Below are 18,260 nucleotides of genomic sequence, written 5' to 3' on the forward strand. Positions count from 1 at the left end.
TGTTTGCTTATATATGAAATTATACGTGTGAACATAGGAGTGGAGGTTATCTCTGGGTAGTGAAATTTTAACACATAAGCAAAGCGAGGCATTGTTGATCTATATTTTCCAATTTTCTACAGGAATTATGTTTTGCAGGAGAATCAGTAAAATAACAAAAGTCCAATCGGATGCCATGATTTTGACAACCTGCATCTTTTCCAGTGCCATCCTCTGAATGTGGGTGACCAGGAGGGGAGCTGCAGGGGCAGGCTGACCTCCTCCTCATCCCTGCTGGAGCCGCTCCTCAGAACGCCCCCTACAGGGGCCGAAGGGCTCAGCACAGACCAGCTCACCTTTCTGCAATCCAGGGCCAGCCAAGAAGGGCTCCGGTGATCCATCCAGAGCCACCCTGCTCCCAAATAGCAGAGTGGGCCAAGAATCAGAACTCCTGGCCTGCCAGGCTGCCTTTCTCACGAAGTCCACTTTTTTTTCTAATGGAATTAAAACTCTCATCCCATAAAATGTACCACTTTAACCATTTTAAAGTGCAAAACTCAGTGGCTTTTAGTGTATGCAGAGTTGTGCCTATCTAATCCCAGAACATTGTCATCACTCCCCAAAGAAGCCCCATACCCATTAGCAGTCATTCTCACTCCCCTCCGCCCAAGGCCTGGCAACCACCAGGCCACCTTCTGTCTTGGGATTTGCCTACTGCTGATGATCCAGGTGAATGGAAGCATACAATCTTAGTCCTTTTGTGACTGGCTTCTTTCACTTGGCATGTTTCCAGGGTTCATCCATGTTGTAGCATGGATCCGTATTTCCTTTCTTTCTGTGGCTGAATAATATTCAATCGTACAGCGAGACCACACTTTCCGGGGAACTCTCAGAGTTGTGACAGGGCTGTTACAGTCCCACCTGCTGGCCCTGTACCACCATCCTCCTCGCCCCACATCTCACCCTGTCCTTACCACATCCTCCAGCCCAGCACTCCCTGCTCCCAGCTCGGGTTTCTGCACACTTCTCCCCCACCAGAATCCTGCCCTGGGGGCCTGGAGGATGGAGCCACGGTGGTGGCTCGTTCACTGATCACTCAGGCACAAGCATGAGGACTGACAAGAGCCCCTCAACTTACTGGGCCCGGCTTCCCAGTCTAGACAGGGGTGCAGGTGGGGGCATCCTGTCAAGGGTGAGGCCAGACAGTCGGTGACATTGAGCTCATGCTTGCCCCGCCTTTGACCTGTGCCTTCCCCTCTTCCTGACCTGCCTGCTACCATCCACGTAGCCTGGCGTTCCATGCCACCTCCACTGACAGGCCCTCAGGCACCCCTCTGTGTCCCAGACCGCACTCACTCAGCACCAGGGAGCAGTGACCCTGAGCTCCCTGAGATCGGAGAGTAGGACCACTCCTCCTGCCAGCCTTCCTAAAAGCAGCACATGCACACACGCACACAAGGCGGGGGGGGGGGGGGGGGGGGGGGGCTCTGGGTCAACACCCAGGGCGCCGGAAACAGTGCTCACCCAGAAAGTCATCAAAGGAGAACTTGTCGTTGTCCCAGATCTGAAATACCACTCGGGCTGGGATTTTGCTCTCAGTCTTGTCCAGCCTCCAGAAAGCATCCTGGCCCAGAAGAGGAAGCAGGGAAGCAAGATTAGAGAGGCTGGAAGGCGGCCCGGAGGAGGCAATGAATGGGACATCTCTTAGGGCTTTGCCAGCGCCAGGTCTTGGCAGGAAGATTGCTAAGATACCAACGGACAGTGTTCGAGGACCCAGGAAGGAACCCTGCAGGCTGACTTCATGTGACGTGGCTCCTTGAAGCCTCCCAGTGCCATGGGCGGAGGTTTCATTCCCATTGTACAGATGATGAAGCAGAGACTTGGAGAAGTTAAGAATTTGCCCAAGATCGGGCAGCTAATAATAATAATATTAATCTGCACTTCCTATGTTCTAGCCCTTTGCCACTCTGAGCTCATTTATCCTTCCAACAACCTGTAAGGGAGATGTTGTCCTTAGAGCTGAGGAAGCCAGAGCAAGGAACTTGTCTGAGTCAGACTGCTGAGAAGTGGCGAGCTGGGGTTCAAACCCAGGCAGGCCCTCAGGTTCCAGAGCCCTGCTCTCACTTCTAAATCCTGCTTTGCCCCTGTGCTCTTGCGGAACGGGTAGGCCGGCTGGGAACCTGGGGGCCCCCACCCCACCCGAGCTGTCACCGGAAGGATCCCCCTGACACACTGCAGTAAGGGGCGACAGTAACCCCAGCTCCTTCCTTGCCATGGCCACCCACCCCATCTTTAGCTCCAAGAGCTTGCCCTGGGGCAAATCAAAAGCTCCCAGTGCTGGGAAGTTCTCTACCCTCCTGCTCTCCCTACCCCGCCTCCCTGAGACCACTCGGCCTGGACCAGCATTATCATGGGCCTCTTCCCACAGAAGCCTCCTAGAGCAGCTGAGGGATACGGACAGGCATGCTGCGGCCGGGGTTCACCCCAAAGCCAGGCACGCTCCACCCAAAGGACTGTCTGTGGGGCTTTTCTGCCCATGCTTGTTCTCTGCCCTCAGTTGTAGCTTTTCCTGAGTGAGTGGCAAGGACGGGAACCATTATGACGATCCTGCAGACCCTGGGGGCCAGATCCTGAGTGTGCCAGGTCACAGCAGGGGCCCGGAACGAGTCTCAGGGGACAGACTCTATGGGGAGTCCGGGAGAACTGCTGATCACAGAGGGTTTGCCTGTGCCTGGGTGCCCTGTGCCCACAGCCTTGCTGCCCAGCCGGGACTGCGCCTCCTGTCTGGCCACCACCAGTCACGCAGGCCCACAGAGCTCCTGGACCAAAAACCATGCCCTGTGAGGAACGGTCACCTTGCAAAGCACACACCACTGCAGCCTGGACCACTGCCTGATTTAGCGAGGGGCTCGGGCCCCCAGCTGGCCCCCATCTGGTGCCTCCCCTCTTCCGGGCCCCAGCCCTCCTGCAGGTGCCTCCCTTCTCTGGCGGGGCTTTTATGGCCAGCTCCGCAGGCCCGCCTGCACAGGCCGCCAGCATCCTCCATTCCTCTGGCCAGCCCGGTTTATGGGCTCAGTAATGAGCCAGAGGTTCAAACGGCCCCTGGTGGGAGCAGCTGCGCTGGGGCTCCAGCCTGGGGAATGGCCCCCCAGGTCCCAGGCGCTCATTACGCTCCCGGTCTGGGCCCTTTTACTAGCTGTTTATTTGCAGGGTGGGTGCCTGACGTGCAGGCAGGCCCCAGTGGGTGTGCTGGGCTCCAGGTGGGGAGCCAGGCCGGGGCAACCAGCGGTGGTTCAAAGCAGCCGGATGAAAGGAGACCCTTGTGCTTTATGACAGTCTCGTCTGGTTAATGGGGTCCCCGGAGGGCCTGCCTGCCAGAGGCCCCGAACCCCTCGGCAGAAGGCTGGCTCTGCGGGCAGGACTGGGGGAGCCCAGAGGCTGTGCGGTACCCCCGCACCATCTCACTCCCAGACTCAGTCCTTTGGCCCAGACCAGCTCATTGGTGCCCCACTGTGGGCACAGCTTCACCTGCCTCCTAGGCCCCTTCTCCCACAGAGGGACACCCCTGGCTCTTCCTGGCTCAAGCCAGGTCCCCCCTCACTCCCCTGGTTGACTTCAGAGCCTCCTCCTCGTCTTCTGACCTCCTCCACCCACCCCCCTTCAGCCACCTTCTTCTGGAGCATGGCACCCCACCGTATTCCACTGCCCCTGCCCCTCCCGGGGGGCAGGGGGAGCCTTTCCTGGACTCCCTGACTCCTCTGCCTTGCCCCCCCCCCCAACCCCCGCAGCCCTGCTGGGCTTCTCATTCTTCCCAGGCTAGCCCCAGCCTATGGGCTATGCCGCGGTGGGCCAGCCTGATTCTCTTCTTCCTTGCCAGTGCTTATGATGGAGAGATGGAACTCCTCCACTGCTAGAATGGAAACACCTCAAATTGTTAACCAGCAGCTCCAGCTGGGTCCTCAGCACTTCCAGCATCTCAGCTGACCTCAGCATCACGATTGGCTCTCTCTCCCTCCCCCTGTGACTTTTTCTCCCACTCTCTCCCCCTTCGCTCCCTCACTCAGCATAATGGCTTCTTCCAGCCTTTTCCATTTGTCTCAATTCACCTGCCACAGTGCCAGGAGATTCTCTCTTCCTACTTTGTAGAAAAAACAGAGCCTCTGCTCTGCGTCCTGTGCCTCCTCGCCCACATCCCCATGTGTCACAGGGAAGGGGGTAGTCCCACCTCCCATTTAAGCAGGGCCCTCGGCATCTCTCAGCCTCGGTTTCCCATCCTTGTCCGGCATGCCAAGCACAGGAGACAGGATGCCTGAGCCCTCCCGGCCCCATTCCCTGCCCCCACTCCCCCTCTGGCCACAGCAAAGAGATGCAGTGCGTGTTTGATTTGGAGCTCTTCCCCAACAAATGCAACATTTGCTTTGTTATGGAAACAACCCGTGATAGACAAACACACTGGGCAAATGCAAACAAGATTAAACCTACAAAGAGGCTAGGCTTTCCTTGACTGCACAGAACCCAAGGCTGTTGCTAAATTCTGCCTTCTGGCAGGCACTATGCGGCAATCCCTGGGTGAAAGCATGCATTTAACCTTGTTTAACCCTATTTTCTTTCGTTTGATGGTTTTAGGCTGTTCACTGGAACGTTCTGGTTTCTCTGAAATGCAAAGGATCCTATGTGTTGGGCTGGGCAAGGGTCATGAGGGAAGGATGAAATGAAGAGAGCCAAGAAGACCTCGGCAGCGCCCAGGAAGTACGTTCTACATTTCCCTTCTTGAAGCCACTCAACCATTCAGAAAAGAAGGTGTCGCAGAAGCTTGGCGGCTTTCAGCCTTGTGCCACCTCAGGAAGGAAATCGGAGCAGTGGAACCGAAATGCCAGAAAGGCATTCACTTTGTCCAGTAGAGAGCACCTCTGGGTGGGATGCAGGTGGTCAGAAGCTCCAAGAGAGGCGCTCTCTGCCTCCAGCCAGGCGGGCTCTGAGGCCTCCCTGTGCTCTGGGGGCTCTCTCCAAGGGCAGGTGCAGCGCCACCAGGAAGGAGGCTACCTGCCTCAGGCTCTGCCCACGGCAGGAGAAAAGAATTTACCATCCAGATGAGACCTCAGTGAGGAGCTGCTGAAACACAGAGAGCTGAGGTCCCGGGACCCGCCTCCACCCTCTGGCTCATGCACCGGGTCCCCCAGGGGCCTGCAGCTTACAGTGAGGGGAGGGAGGGAGGAGGGCAACGGCTTCCGGCCTGGAAGGCCTGAGCTGTGCCCAGTAAGTGTCCAACTTGGACAGTGACCACAGGCACCAGACACGGAAATGTGGGGAACGATGTCACACGAGGGACTTAGCTAAGCAACCCCAATCCTGTGGACAACCCATCTATAGGTGAGGCCAGCCCTTTGGAGAAGCTCTCCCTATGGGGTCTGGCCCCACTGCCCCTTCCATAGCCATGCTCGGTGTCCCTAGGAATGTTCTTCCCACTCTGACCCTGCGACCCTTCCTGCCGCTTGGTTTGTCTGGGGTTGGGAGGAAGGCAGTAGTTAGGATCTGCACCAAGCTACAGATGGTGGTTGTGGCACCGGGGGGGGGGGGGGAGTGGGGGGGGCAGCGATGCTATGACAGCAGTAATGGTAGAGTTGGCAGACGTGGAGGCGGGGAGACAGGTAACAGGGCTATGGCCATGGGGATTCCAACATCCGGGGGCACTGGTGAGGGGTGACAATGGCAGGGCAATGATACCCACAACAGAAAGCCCTGGGACTAGGCCACTGGGGATGGCACGCGCTCACCTTTTTAGAGACAGTGCAGACTTGCTCAGCAGGCAGGTAGTCAAAGGGGAAAATGAACCTCCAGTTAAAGTTGCCTTCGCCTCCCAGGGACCGATAATGCACATCCGTCTTTTGCTTGTGCTCTTCAAAGCCAACCATCCAGCTAGACGACATTTTAGAGAACATGTCTAATTAAGGCTTCCACCACAATACGCACCCCCAAATTAGGCAAATGAGGAGTTAAGAAGGTAAATGCACTCGGTAAAGGATAAAGCAAAAATAATCCGCCAGAAATCTCTACAAAGTACCAATGTTTTAATTTTAAAACAGTCTAACTTCTCTCTTGAGGGCTATCCGCAAACCTAAGTTCAACCCAAAGACTTGTGTAGAAGAAATCAGTGGGAGAAGGACTCACCAAAGGCAGGGACCACCCCCATAAGGCCCTCCTTCCTTTCTCCCTCCCTCCCTTCCCTACGCTGGAGCCCCCCCTTTCCACCACCCCAGCGGCGCTCTCTGCCTCCAGCCAGGCCGGCTCTGAGGCCTCCCTGTGCTCTGGGGGCTCTCCCCAGGGGCAGGTGCAGCGCCACCAGGAAGGAGGGAGCAGGGCAACACCATGGGGCTGGAACAGGTGAGAAGGCGGATGCCTCCCTACCCTTTCACGTAAATATCACTCATCTTCTCCCCCGTGATGCTGAGGTCGTCCAGGGTCACGTCCTTTGTGTTCCAGATAATACACCGCAGGAAAAACCTGTGGAGAGGAAGGGCTCAAGTCTACATGGATTTTCCAGCAAAGGGTGGGCCATCTTTGACTGAGAAGCCAAGAGGCTGGCTCACCCAACAAGACCCCAGTGCTTGCCTGGCTGGGCACTTAGCCAGGCCCACACAAGAGCGATGCCCTCTGGCCCGAGTGGCCCAAGAGCGACCTCCAGGTCCCACCCACAGCGAGCCGCAACCATCCCGCCACTCTGCTCAGCTCCAAGCCTCTGACTGGGGTAAATCACCTTCTGGCTTTCCGTGGGGTGATGTTGAAGGGAGGTCCAGGCCGCCCCAGGGCCTTGGGAAATAAGTCGATCCACATCTGCAGCTTCCCCTGGGGAGACATAACCCTGTTCTCTCCCCACCTTTTTCATTCCACCAACACCTACCAACCACCTGCTCTGTGCCACAAAGGTGGGGCCCAGGACGAAGAACACCCAGACCTTGCCCCAGAGAGCCACCTCCCCCCCCCCCCCCCCCCCCCGAGAGCAGGTGCCCTACAGGGAACTCCAGGGCCAACTGCAGCAGTGAGCCCACTGCCCACAGGCTGATGACTTGAGCCCAGGCCTGGGGGGTGGGGGTCAGGGCAGGCTTCTCAGAGATGATGATATTTGAGCTGAGTCTCAGTGTGCCAGATGGACAAGGGGAGAAGGGCTTTTCCAGCTGAGAGAATGGCACGTACAAGGTTTTGGAGGGTCAGAGAACACGGTTTATTGAGAGGAGCTTCAGAGGATTTCCACAACAGGGAAGTACTCCACCTGCTACCCCTCGGCTCCCTCCCTCTCCGTAAGCTCCATACTATTTCTGTCCCCATCTCACAGAGAAAGCAGGGACTGAAGTCACTTCTCCAGGGCACATAGCTGGAGACTGAAAGCTCACATCAACACCTGCTGTGCCACTTTGGGGTGCTGGCAGCCACCCACCAAGGGCAAGAGAGCTCAGTCCAAAGAGCAGAGACCATGTCCCCTGCATGTCTACAAAGGCACCTTCACTGCTGCCTCAGCCCTTCTCTGCCTGTTGCCTTATCTCTCCTCCTCCTCCAAAACCCAGCCCTGAGCTCACCTCCTCCAGGAAAGCCTCCCAGCCTCAGTCCTGGGCCAGCTGTCCCTCTGCTCACCCTCCCTCTGCATGGAGGATGCCCTTGACCCTCCTGATGATCACTCTCAGTGACAGCTCTGCCATTCTGTCATAGGGTGCCAGTCGCCCTGTCTGAATTCCCCTCAGCAGCTCAGCCCCATGCCAGCCACCTGGATGTCACCGGCGGGTAGTAGGGGAGGGCATCCTGAGGCCAAGCTGAAACAGTGAGGCTTGTGAATGACTCATGGGAAGTCAGAGGTCTATCCATGGCTCAGGCTCATTCCCCAGGTCCTGAGATCTACAGGAAGCCAGGGGAGGCTAGGCCCAAGGGGTCCTCTTGTAGGCCAACAGTGGTCACCACTCAGACTACGGGAAAACATGTCAAGGAGGGATTGGTCAAATCCTGAGTTCCCCATGGGTGCCTCTGGGATATCTATGCTGTCCTTGGGGGTCGGGGCTGGCTGGGGATCAGGGTTCAGGGGCCCTGTCCTACCTGCTCAATGTCTGGCTGCAGGGGGCTGTAGAGGGGCCGGGACTCCACATGCTCAGGGACCAGGCCCAGCTGCCGGAGGACATGCAAGGCCAGGCGCTCTTCCATAGGGCCCAGGTGTGGGTTCAAGACGCTGGCAGACTCTGCTCCAGAGAAAAGACAAAAAAGTTGCCAGGGATGAATGAGCAAGGGATAGTGGGGCTGCCTGGAGGCCTCGGGAAGCCCCTCACCCCCAGCCAAGACACACTTCTGACCCTCAGGTCTTACTCTGCAAGGGAAGCCTCACCATCCACTGGCTCCAGCTTTAAAATCCAGATTCCTCATTGCCATCATTGCTACCAAGCCTCTTCTATAAAGCTCTTTTTTTCCACCAAAAGCTCACCCCTTCCAGGAAGCCCTCCCTGACTGCTCCAAACTCTGAGCCTCAGCAACCTCTACTTCCAGATCAGGCATCTAAATGCTTTCAAGTACTACTGTTCTCCTGTTCACACAATCTGTTCTACTAGGAGCAATAGCTAAAATAATAGCAAACACTTATAAAGCACAAACCAGGCACTGGTCTTCATAAATCTTAACAGGTTCTAGCCTCATAATAACCCTGGAAGGTAAGTGCTGTTATCATGCCCGTTTCACAGAAGACAGAAGTGAAGCACAGAGCAGTGACACCATTGGTCAGCAGGGCAGCCGAGATGACACCCTCGTTTAGGAAAGGCACGGGACCGGCCATGAGCACCCTTCCCTTCCACCTTGTGTTTTCCAGGGACAGCTCCTACGTGCTAGGGAGTGGGTCAAGGATTGGTGCCGTGGATGGGATGAGGACACAAGGGTGGTTCTGATCCAGACAAGCCTGGCCAACCGGCCAGCCACAGGAACCTGGAGCCCCCACGACAAAAACTTTGACTGGGGGGGAGGAGAGTCCACGTGTGTCCAAACACACAAGGACACACACCGGTATGTGCACTCAGGTGTGCCCGTGTTCAAGAGCACAGATTTTCGTACACACACACACACGCACACACATGCACGCACGCACACACACACACACACACAAGTTCATCTAACAAACCTGCTCTGCCCACTCTAACGGGTGCCACAAAGGAAGTGGCACAGCATTGCGGCAGGACCCCCGGGCCAGGGGTCTGGCTCTGCTCCTAACCGGCTGCGTGACTTTGGGCAGGTCGTTAGGTACTCTTGGCCTCCATGGCCTCATCTGCAAAAATAGGCAGATGCGGGACCTCACCATCAATAGCTTCTGGCTTTCCTTTCTTATGAATGTATGACCGTGAGCCCTGGTCCCCGTGCTACAGGGGCTCACAGACCAGCGGAAGGAGGAGGAGGGGTTGGGGATGGGGAATCAGAGCCACCCTTCCCTTGTATAACTTCGGCACCAGCTCTGACGTCAAACAGCTCTGAAACCAGCAGGAAGTGAGCCCCGCCCCGGGCCTGTAAACACCTCCAGGGAGTCTGAGCGGCTCCTGGGGGGCAATGTAGGCCTGTGGACATCTCAGACACACAGGGGGGCATGCGGCAGAACTCTCAGGCGGGAGCACTGGGCAGATCCAGGGGCAAGTGTGGAGGCTGCAGGGCTTCCTGCCTGCCCTGTGGATGTTTTAGGTACAGGAGCTGGGAGTCAGGGGTGTGGGGGGGCGGCGGTCGAGGCGGGGATGGCGGCTCAGAAGATACCCGGAAGGCCAAGCTGGCAAGCTAGTGCAATTCAAGTAGAAAACGGTCTCAGAGGTCATCTGGACCCCAAATTCCAATTAAAGTCTGAGCACCCAAAGCCAGAAGCAAACATCCTAACCGTGACCTTGACCCTGGCTTCACGCTCACCCCTGACTCCTGAGGTGACGGAGAGCCTGCCATGGTTCTGGGGTCACGTGGCAGCTCACCTATTTCTTCAATGGTATATTCTTTATCCTGAAAGAGCACACGGCCTGTGAGGTACACAGGAGCCTTGAGTCCGCGTTGCTGGCAGAAGAGGTGGAGAAGCTGGGAAGGACGGAGCTGGTCTCTCCACTGGTTGGGTCCAGAGCTGAGGCCCAAACACAATCAAAGAAGAGACCCTTCAGGGTGCTGCCAAGGGGTGCGCGGGAGCCTGTGCACCCACCTGCACAGCCCCCCACCCCTCACTTTTACAGTGGGCACCCTCACCCACCATGACAGGGGGGTGGGGGTTGGCCGCCTGACACACAGGGAAATTGAGGCCCAGAGACAACAGGACGTGTTTAAATGCATACTGAGATGGAACCTAGATATTTTCAATTTCCAGACTGAATCAGACCCAAATGAGACCCAAACTGGCAAGAACGGAGCAGGGGCTGTCCACACATGAGTTCACCTGACACAGACCCCCAGACGCTCCCCTGGGGCCCATGTGACCCCTGGCCTGTCCCCCTTCTCCTCTCCCTCCTTCCTCATTCTTCCCTCTACAGGGGCTCGGCGGTACCTTAAGGAGAGCTGGGTGACCCCCGCATGATGACGAGCCAGTTTCTTAGAGTCAGACAAACAGGTTCAAATCTGAATCCCACCACTTACGAACCATAACATCTCTGGGCCTCAGGCTCCGTACAGTGGGGACAAGACCGAGCGAGAGAGCACCTATCCAGTGCTAAGCCCAGGGCTGGCACACAGTAAGTGTGCTCAGGATTCGGGGGGCAGAAGAGCAACCAGCCCCTTGCACCTACACACAATAGGTCTGTGGGAGTCCGCAGCGAGCCCCAAACTTGGACAGCAGCCTATTCTCCAGGTCGATGACTGTCTCCCCGATCTTTTCATCTTTGGAGAGGAGGTCATAGTCATAGAGTGTGATCTTCAGGTCCTTCTCCAGAGGCAGAGTACAGGTCAGCTCGAACATCCTGCAGGGGGCCCAGGGCAGATGTCAGGGTGCTGCGGGCTCCCTGATGCTGTCGGACCCAGTGGGTGCTCAAGGGAGGGAGGCCTGAAAGCCTTCCCTGGCCCGCTCCTCCCCTTCCACGAGTGGCCCTGGAGTCCACCTCCTCGGGCCTCTGTACATCTTAAAGTATTAATCCCAGCACTCTACTGGTACTGGACTTTTCTGTCTGTGTGTGTGTGTACGTGTGGCACGTACACACGTGTATGTCACACGTCCCCAAATAATCTGCGCTGAGCATAGAGTAGCTACCTGCCTGTTGAACCACAGAATGAACAGATGAATTGGAACAGAAAGTCACAACTGAAGCTTCTACCAGGACACCGGGAGGCAAGAGATGTGAAGGTGCCAGAGCGCTGGAATTGACCAAGGGGGTGACCTGGGACCCACTTTGGGGACACTTTGGGCTTTACACCCACTTGCAGAGTGGGAAGGAGGATTTGGGAAGAGATTTCTTTGGAGGGAGCTCCTGCTGTGCTCTGAGACCCCCCCATCCCCACTCTGAGGTCAAGTGTGGAGGGATAGCCCCCTTTCCCCTGAAAGAGTTCCCTGCAGGTGGGAGGCACAAGCCTGGCACCTGACTCCCACTCAGGGAAGAGAAGGCAGCTGGCCGCAGAGAGGTGGAGAGAGAGACGGCACCGCTCCCGTCCTGGCTGGGCCGCCGTGAGGCCAAGCGGGAGCCACTTGGCATCCGACCCCATGGGACCTGGGGCTCCAGCCGGGAGACTGTGGAGAGGCCCATCTGAAAAGGACCATCAGTAAAGGGCCGTGGCATCCACCACTTCCCTGGAGCTTCAGTGGGTGGGCTCAAAGGGGCTTTCTGGAAAGCACTCACAAGACAATAAATCAGCTTTCAACATTTCCCACCCAGAGAGTGCCCAGAAAACACAGGGGCAGTGAGCACATGGGGCTCTCCTCTCCTAGTCCCCTAGTCCTGGCCATGCACGATCCAGAAACTTCATGGCTAGTCGGGGGGTGGTGGGAGACATTAGATAGGAAAGGGAGGGAGGCAAAGCCCCCTCCTTCCCTGCACGCACATCCACACGCCGCGCGCAGCTACACCCAAAGTGGACCCAGCTGGGAAAGGGGGTGACTATCCTAGATGGAGCCTGTCAGGTTCATGAGTACACACGAACGGGCGTTCCGGTTAGCACCTTGAGACTGGGTTTAGGACAAAGCAGACTGTCTAAAAGTAAGCAGAAAAGTCACCTGTCTGCCACAGTTTCCACTCAAGAAATGAGGGCGGTAACCCCCACCAAAGAAATGTCTACAGGATATGGGCAGACAAAAACAAACTTGTGTTCTCATTACATTCCCTGAGCTGGGCTTGTTCAGCACATGAGTTATACAAAGAAAGAGTTTCTGCACTCACTCCCCCCACCTTGCCCTGGGGCCTGACACACACATCCACTCCAAACAGGCCCAATCTAAGGCCGGGTCACCATGAGCCTGGGGCCTCAGGCCGGCCACCGGCTACCGGAACTCCCCAAAGGGAGCCCCTCCCCACCTACTTTCCCTCCCATTCCAGCTTGCCGGGGGCTCATCCCTGGCAGGAGGGCAGGCAATTCTCCAGGCTGACCGGCTCCTTGCTGCAGGCCTGAGTGCCCACAACCAACTCTACAGACACCGGTTTAAGAATTCAAGGGGTCACCTGACAGTATCACAACAACGCACCTTCTCCCACCGGTGCTAGAGAAAGAGCCACCAACTTCCCTCTGTGATTCTCCCTTCTCCAGCCTAAATAAGCTCACATCCAGACAGCAAGCAATTCAGGATGCCTGGGAGCTATGCCCATGCAAGGGGCCCGGATTCTTCCTCCCCTTGTTCTTAGATTTCAAGAAGCATTTTAATCTCTTCCTCTGTCTACCTGCGAGAGACGAACACGCAACAATGACAGATGACAATGACTAAATGCAACATGGGATCCTGGATGAGATCCTGGAACGGTAAAAAGACATCAGTGGGAAAAGTAGCCAAATCCTAATAAAGTCTAGAGTGTAGGAAATAGTAACGCACCACTATTGATGTTTTAGTTTTGACAAAGTGAACCATGGGTAGGTAAGAGGGAAATGGAGTGTGAAGGATATACGAAAATTGCGCTTTCTTTGCAGCTGTTCTGTAAATCTAAAACTATTCTAAAGTAAAAGTTAATCTTAAAAAAATAAAAGAATAATTAGCAAATACATGCTCTGAGTTTCCATTTAGATTTCTGCTCTTTGGGGTAACTGTTTATGAGATTAAGTAGGAGCTTCGGCCAGGACTCCAGCCTTCAGCACATCATGAAGAGCGAGCCGAGGTTACGCCCCTACAGACGTGCAAGATTAGGGACTACAGCTTTGCCTCAGGGACTGGGCACTTCCCAGTGGCAGCCACATCTCCCCGCCCGGGGCTGGGGGTTATCCAGATTGGTACCTCCACCCCCCAGACCCAAGCTGTCCCCAACTTACTTTCCAAACACAGGCTCCAGGGTACAGGGAATGTAGTTATCCTGGTCACTCATAGATTTCTTCCCTATGGAGATCTTGATGTAAGGATCACACTGAGGGAAGAGACAGGAAGACTTAAATGAATTCACTTTCCCAACACATCTCCGAGGCTTCTTCGGTCCTCTGCCTCCCCATGAGGCTAGGAGGCCAGCCATCAAGAAGCTGCCATCCTGCCATGGTGCCAGGCCAAGGGCCCCATCCTGCACACCACCACACCAGTTGGCCCTGACGTGGACTTCTGGTCACAGTCCAGCAGTGGAAATGGGGAACCTGAGTCCTCCATACTCCCAAAGCACTGCCCCATTGGGAGAAGGTGGGTGAGGGCAAGGCTCACATCCTCAGAAACACTACAGCTTGTATTACATATGTGACTGAGCCAGCTAGGGTCCTCTCTGTGACCCCTGCTTCTACAGATCGAAGGGAGAGAGATGGCCAGACTTCATCAGCCTAACCCAGCCCAGGCTGGCCTTCCCCACATGCCTCCAGGAGCAGCTGGGATCAGAGAGTGCTCAGGGCCAGTCACAGCATAAAGCAATCCTGAAGTGCATGAACAGACCATCGGCCACACCACATCTTAGAGGCCATCATGGTGCCTGGGCTGGGGATGGCTCTTTTCTGCCCTTTGACTTCCCAGCAGGGCAAGGCCAGCTATGACTTCTCATGCTGAAAAGCAGGCTCCAGGGATAGGACAGTAGACCTTCACCCACCACAGCCTCAAGGACACATGCTAGGCCTGTACCCATCTCAGGGGATGAGAGAGGACCCAGCGCCGGACCTCTGAACTCCAGTCAGCGCTGCCTGTCCCTCTTCTTTCCTCTTTCTCTCTTTCCAAGTTTTCTCTGCCCCTCCCCAGCCATCTCCCCAGAGCTCCAGACCCCCGCCCTGAGGCGAGTTCCCTCTTTGCCTCAGAGCCAGGACCAGAGCGAGGCGATGAGGTATTTGCCTCAGGCACAAAATATTTGAGGGAGTGCCCCCAAAACTCAGTAATGAAGATAAACAAATTTTAATGCAATATTTAAAAAATTAAAGTCAATGCCAACAGGCCCTGATGAACAAAATGCTAAATTTTAAACAAGGACAGGATCAGAATTACGGCTTTTCCCTTCTGCCGCAGGCTCCAGCGCGGCTAGGGGCACAGCACCATTACCGAGCCCCTTCCCTCCCGCCCACGCCCGCACCAGCTGAGGCCCGACGTCGGCCAAGCCCGGCCTACACCTTCCACGTCGCTTCCTCTTGCGTCTCCTCCTCGTGCCTAACAGTCTTCTCACAAACTCTTGCCACATTTTTTGGCCCATCCTAAAATACTATTTTCTTCTCCCTCCTAGCCTACCAGAACTCCATCGATCCTTGAGAATCCTATTCCTTCCGCGAAGCCTTTCTCATGATTGCCCAGTCTTGCCCTGCCCGGCCTTCTCTGACCTCCTAGAGCACTTGGCCCCTGACCGAACTGCCTCCAGTCACCCCCCTCAGTGCCGGGTGTGTTTGGCTGGTTTCCGGGGCTTACTGTGAACCCCCTGGGGGAGAGCTGTGTCCAGATTCTGCAGCCCGTTTGTGCCCCAGCCTGCCGTTCTGGGAGAGCTGAGAGCTCCAGGAATGTTACCTTCCCATTGGGGTCCTTGGGCTGCAGGCCAAACGCTCGGATGATATAGATGCGGACCAGGCACTCCTGAGGCCCCTGGGCAGCCAGCTGGTGGAACTGTCTCGGGGGCATGGGGACGGCCGGGTCTTCTGGGAGGGGGTAGATTTTGAAGAGGCCCTGAAAAGAATGAGGGGCCAGCGCGTTCACCATCATCATCACCAACACCACCACCATCATGACCATTACCATCATCTCTGTCAGAGTCATCACACCTGAGACCACCAAGCCCACCGCCATCTCTTCACCACCATCAGATTCTGCATTGACGGCGTCACCCACACAGTCACCGTGTGCCAACATCAACACCACGCTTATTACCGTAGTTACCACAGGAGCCCTGCTCCCGCCCCCTTCACTTATGGCTGCCACCTCACAGTCTCAGGCCTCCCGGGTAGGGACACGTCCTCAAGGACGTACCTTAAACTCCCCGATAACAGATGGGTCCTCCGTCTCCTCCTGAGTCTTGCCCCGGTAGAGCTTGAAGGTGTTACAAAAGTCAGACAGGCCCTCAAAGGCCTCCACGTTCTCCAGTTGCGTGTCGTAGACCTGCCACACGTGGGGCCGAGGAAAGGGGAGGAGGGAAAGAGAGAAAGGAGAGGGCCAGCCAAGGAAGAGGAAGCAAGACAGTATTCAAGTGAAGACGCACGGGGCACAGAGAAGAAAAGGAGGGGAAAGGCCGTGTGCAAATTAGAGGGGCAAAGGCAGGTCGCCGCGGGGGGCGGAGGGGAGAGCGGCCGAGGACAGAGGGGGAAGGACGCAGGCGGAGATTAAAAGGACGCAAAGAGTGGAGAGGAAAGGGAGAGGAAGGTGGGGGACAGGAGGGGCAGGAGAGGGAGGAAGAGGGGAGGACATGTTTCAGCACCATAGGGAACAGTTTTCTGGTGAATCCAACGTTCTAGGTATCTAGGAGTCATCACGTACCCGGCTGGTGTATTTTTTAAGAGAATAAAACCAAACAGACAAATGAAAAGTTAATTGACATTTTATTTGAAGATCAAGACAGAACTCTGGAAAATTTATAGGTCTGTGTTTCAAGCCACAAATGCTCCCTGTCCAGGACAGCCAGGCGACCCGCGGTACCAAACACTGGGCCGTGGCTGCTTTCTGAGCGCTACTTTAAATTTGCGAACTCAATGTGTCTATTCCCTTTCCTCTCAAAAACCCACTGACTTCTCTTTGTTAGAGGCGTGCTTTGGAATTGCTTAGGCTTAACCAAAGCAGCAGGTGTCTATTATTAGGTGATAAAATGTACCTAATAGCGCTATTTAAAACTTAATACACATGCTAAGTTGGTTACACCTGAAACTGACAGCCAAGATGCTCCAGGTCAGTTCCCTTGTCATACTGCTAAGTGTTATTCCTCATTTAGGCCTAGCCCCAGTTCTGTCCCTTCCAAGAAACAATTAATGATGCAAGCGAGGCAGGTTCGTTATTAAAAATTAGAAAATATGAGTAAATATAAAGAAAATGTTATTATTGTCTTGCATTTTGATTCTCAAAAATAACAACTAGTTATTTGGTTTATATTTGATTTATATTACCATATATTTGGTTTATATTACCATTTTGAGTATATTCTTTTTTGTTTTGTTTTGTTTTTTTGAGTATGTTCTTGATCTGTTTATATAGTTTAATCATTTCAAAGGACAGTTCCTTCATTTGTCAATTTGACCATTTCCTCTGTTCCAGGTCCTTATTTCTGCTTTTATTTTTATTATTTTGTTCTTCCCACTGCCTCAAGGGTCTTTTTTTTTTTTAATTATTCTTTATAACTTCTTCAGTTGAAGCTTTATTTACTTTGCTCCCTCTATTCTGATAAGGAAAACGCTTATTGCTATGAAATTGTCCCGCCTACTACTGCCTTGGCACATCCCATTTGTTTTGATTGTAACGTTTTCATATTCATTCTCTTGGCATGGCACAATTACAGTTTTATTTTTATTCTTTGATCCAAGAGCTAGATGCTTGTTTTTCATTCTTTTGTTTTAATTAAGGTAAGCTTTTAAGGCTATAAACTTCCTCTGAATGCTGCTTTAGCTATAACTAGTGAGTTCTAATATGTAGCATTTTTTCCCTATTTCCCAGATATTCTGCAATTTGAGTTTGTGTTTTTTCTTTTGCCAAGAACTGTGAAAAGAGAGGTTTGTTGTTTTTTGTGGTGGTGTTTTTTTTAATTTTCTAGATAGGAGAGAACTTTTGGACTTTTGATCTTGTTATTAAGTTCTCATTTTATGGCATTATAATCAAAAAACATTGTCAGTAGTTGGCCACTTTTTGAATTGTATTAAAGTTCTCTACAGGATCTGTTACATGGTCCGTCTCTGGAACTGTGCCTCTGTTTTCAGGCTACAGGGTTCAGTCAGGTGAATAACTATGCTGCTTTTCTCTATCTTCTTAATGTTTGTGTTCCCTCGACCCTGACATGAACCAAGAGGACAGAAAAATAATCTCCCCCTACCTACTATTTCTTTCCTGTATCTCCTATAATTTCTGTTTTGTAAATATTGATGTTGTATTATTCAGCATATACGTATTCTCATAACATAGGTCTTCTCATAACATAGGTGTTATCTCGTGGAATTGCACGGTTTAATGTGGTAAAGTGTCATTCTTTGTCTCATTTAAATAATTTGGGGGACCTGAGTCCACTCTCATCTAATAAAAAGACGGTGACTTCTACTTTCTTTTCCTTTGCATTTGCCGGGCACACATTTTCACAATCTTTCATTTTCAACCTTCATGAATCTCTTTATTTTGGAGTTAGATTTTGCTTTGAGATCTGATTTAAGTTTTGTAATTAGTGAGTGATTGATATGACATGCATTGATATGACCCATATGTTTGATCTGGGTTTATATTTATATTATATCTACATAGTCATATAATACATTTATGTTACATTTTCTAATTTCATTGATTTTTTTTTTTTTTTTTTACATCTTTTCCTGCATGGTCTGTTTTCTGTGTGTGTGTGTTTCTGATGAGCTGAGTTCACATTCTAATGTTATTATAAATTTATATATACAAATAATACTCTAAGTCCTGTATGTCTTTAGGGACAGTATTTAAGAGTTCCCTACTATAGCAATGATAAAATGGTGGAATCTCATCCCCCTCCCGCTCCCTCTCCCTCACTCAGTTTTAGACAGCATTGTCTTCCTTAATAGTTAATCTGTGCTATTTACTTATA

General features: G+C 53.4%; 1 protein-coding gene across 23 annotated transcripts in view; it reads right to left on the bottom strand.

Moving 5' to 3' along the window:
* Positions 1-18,260, bottom strand: part of DYSF (dysferlin) — a 205,960-nt gene that overhangs the window by 10,144 nt on the left and 177,556 nt on the right. For all 23 annotated transcript variants that reach the window (XM_073897539.1, XM_025868432.2, XM_073897544.1 and 20 more), the window contains 10 exons: positions 15,488-15,616; positions 15,032-15,187; positions 13,393-13,484; positions 10,740-10,910; positions 9,945-10,087; positions 8,059-8,198; positions 6,734-6,822; positions 6,385-6,480; positions 5,754-5,895; positions 1,504-1,603 (listed from right to left, as the gene is read on the bottom strand). In XM_073897539.1, the coding sequence (XP_073753640.1) occupies positions 1,504-1,603; positions 5,754-5,895; positions 6,385-6,480; positions 6,734-6,822; positions 8,059-8,198; positions 9,945-10,087; positions 10,740-10,910; positions 13,393-13,484; positions 15,032-15,187; positions 15,488-15,616 (1,258 nt within the window). The remainder of the gene's footprint in view (positions 1-1,503; positions 1,604-5,753; positions 5,896-6,384; positions 6,481-6,733; positions 6,823-8,058; positions 8,199-9,944; positions 10,088-10,739; positions 10,911-13,392; positions 13,485-15,031; positions 15,188-15,487; positions 15,617-18,260) is intronic.

The sequence above is a fragment of the Callorhinus ursinus genome, unplaced genomic scaffold (genome assembly GCF_003265705.2).
Source record: "Callorhinus ursinus isolate GAN/ISIS: 27379988/994484 unplaced genomic scaffold, GSC_fseal_2.0 scaffold10, whole genome shotgun sequence".
NCBI classification, from domain to species: domain Eukaryota; kingdom Metazoa; phylum Chordata; class Mammalia; order Carnivora; family Otariidae; genus Callorhinus; species Callorhinus ursinus.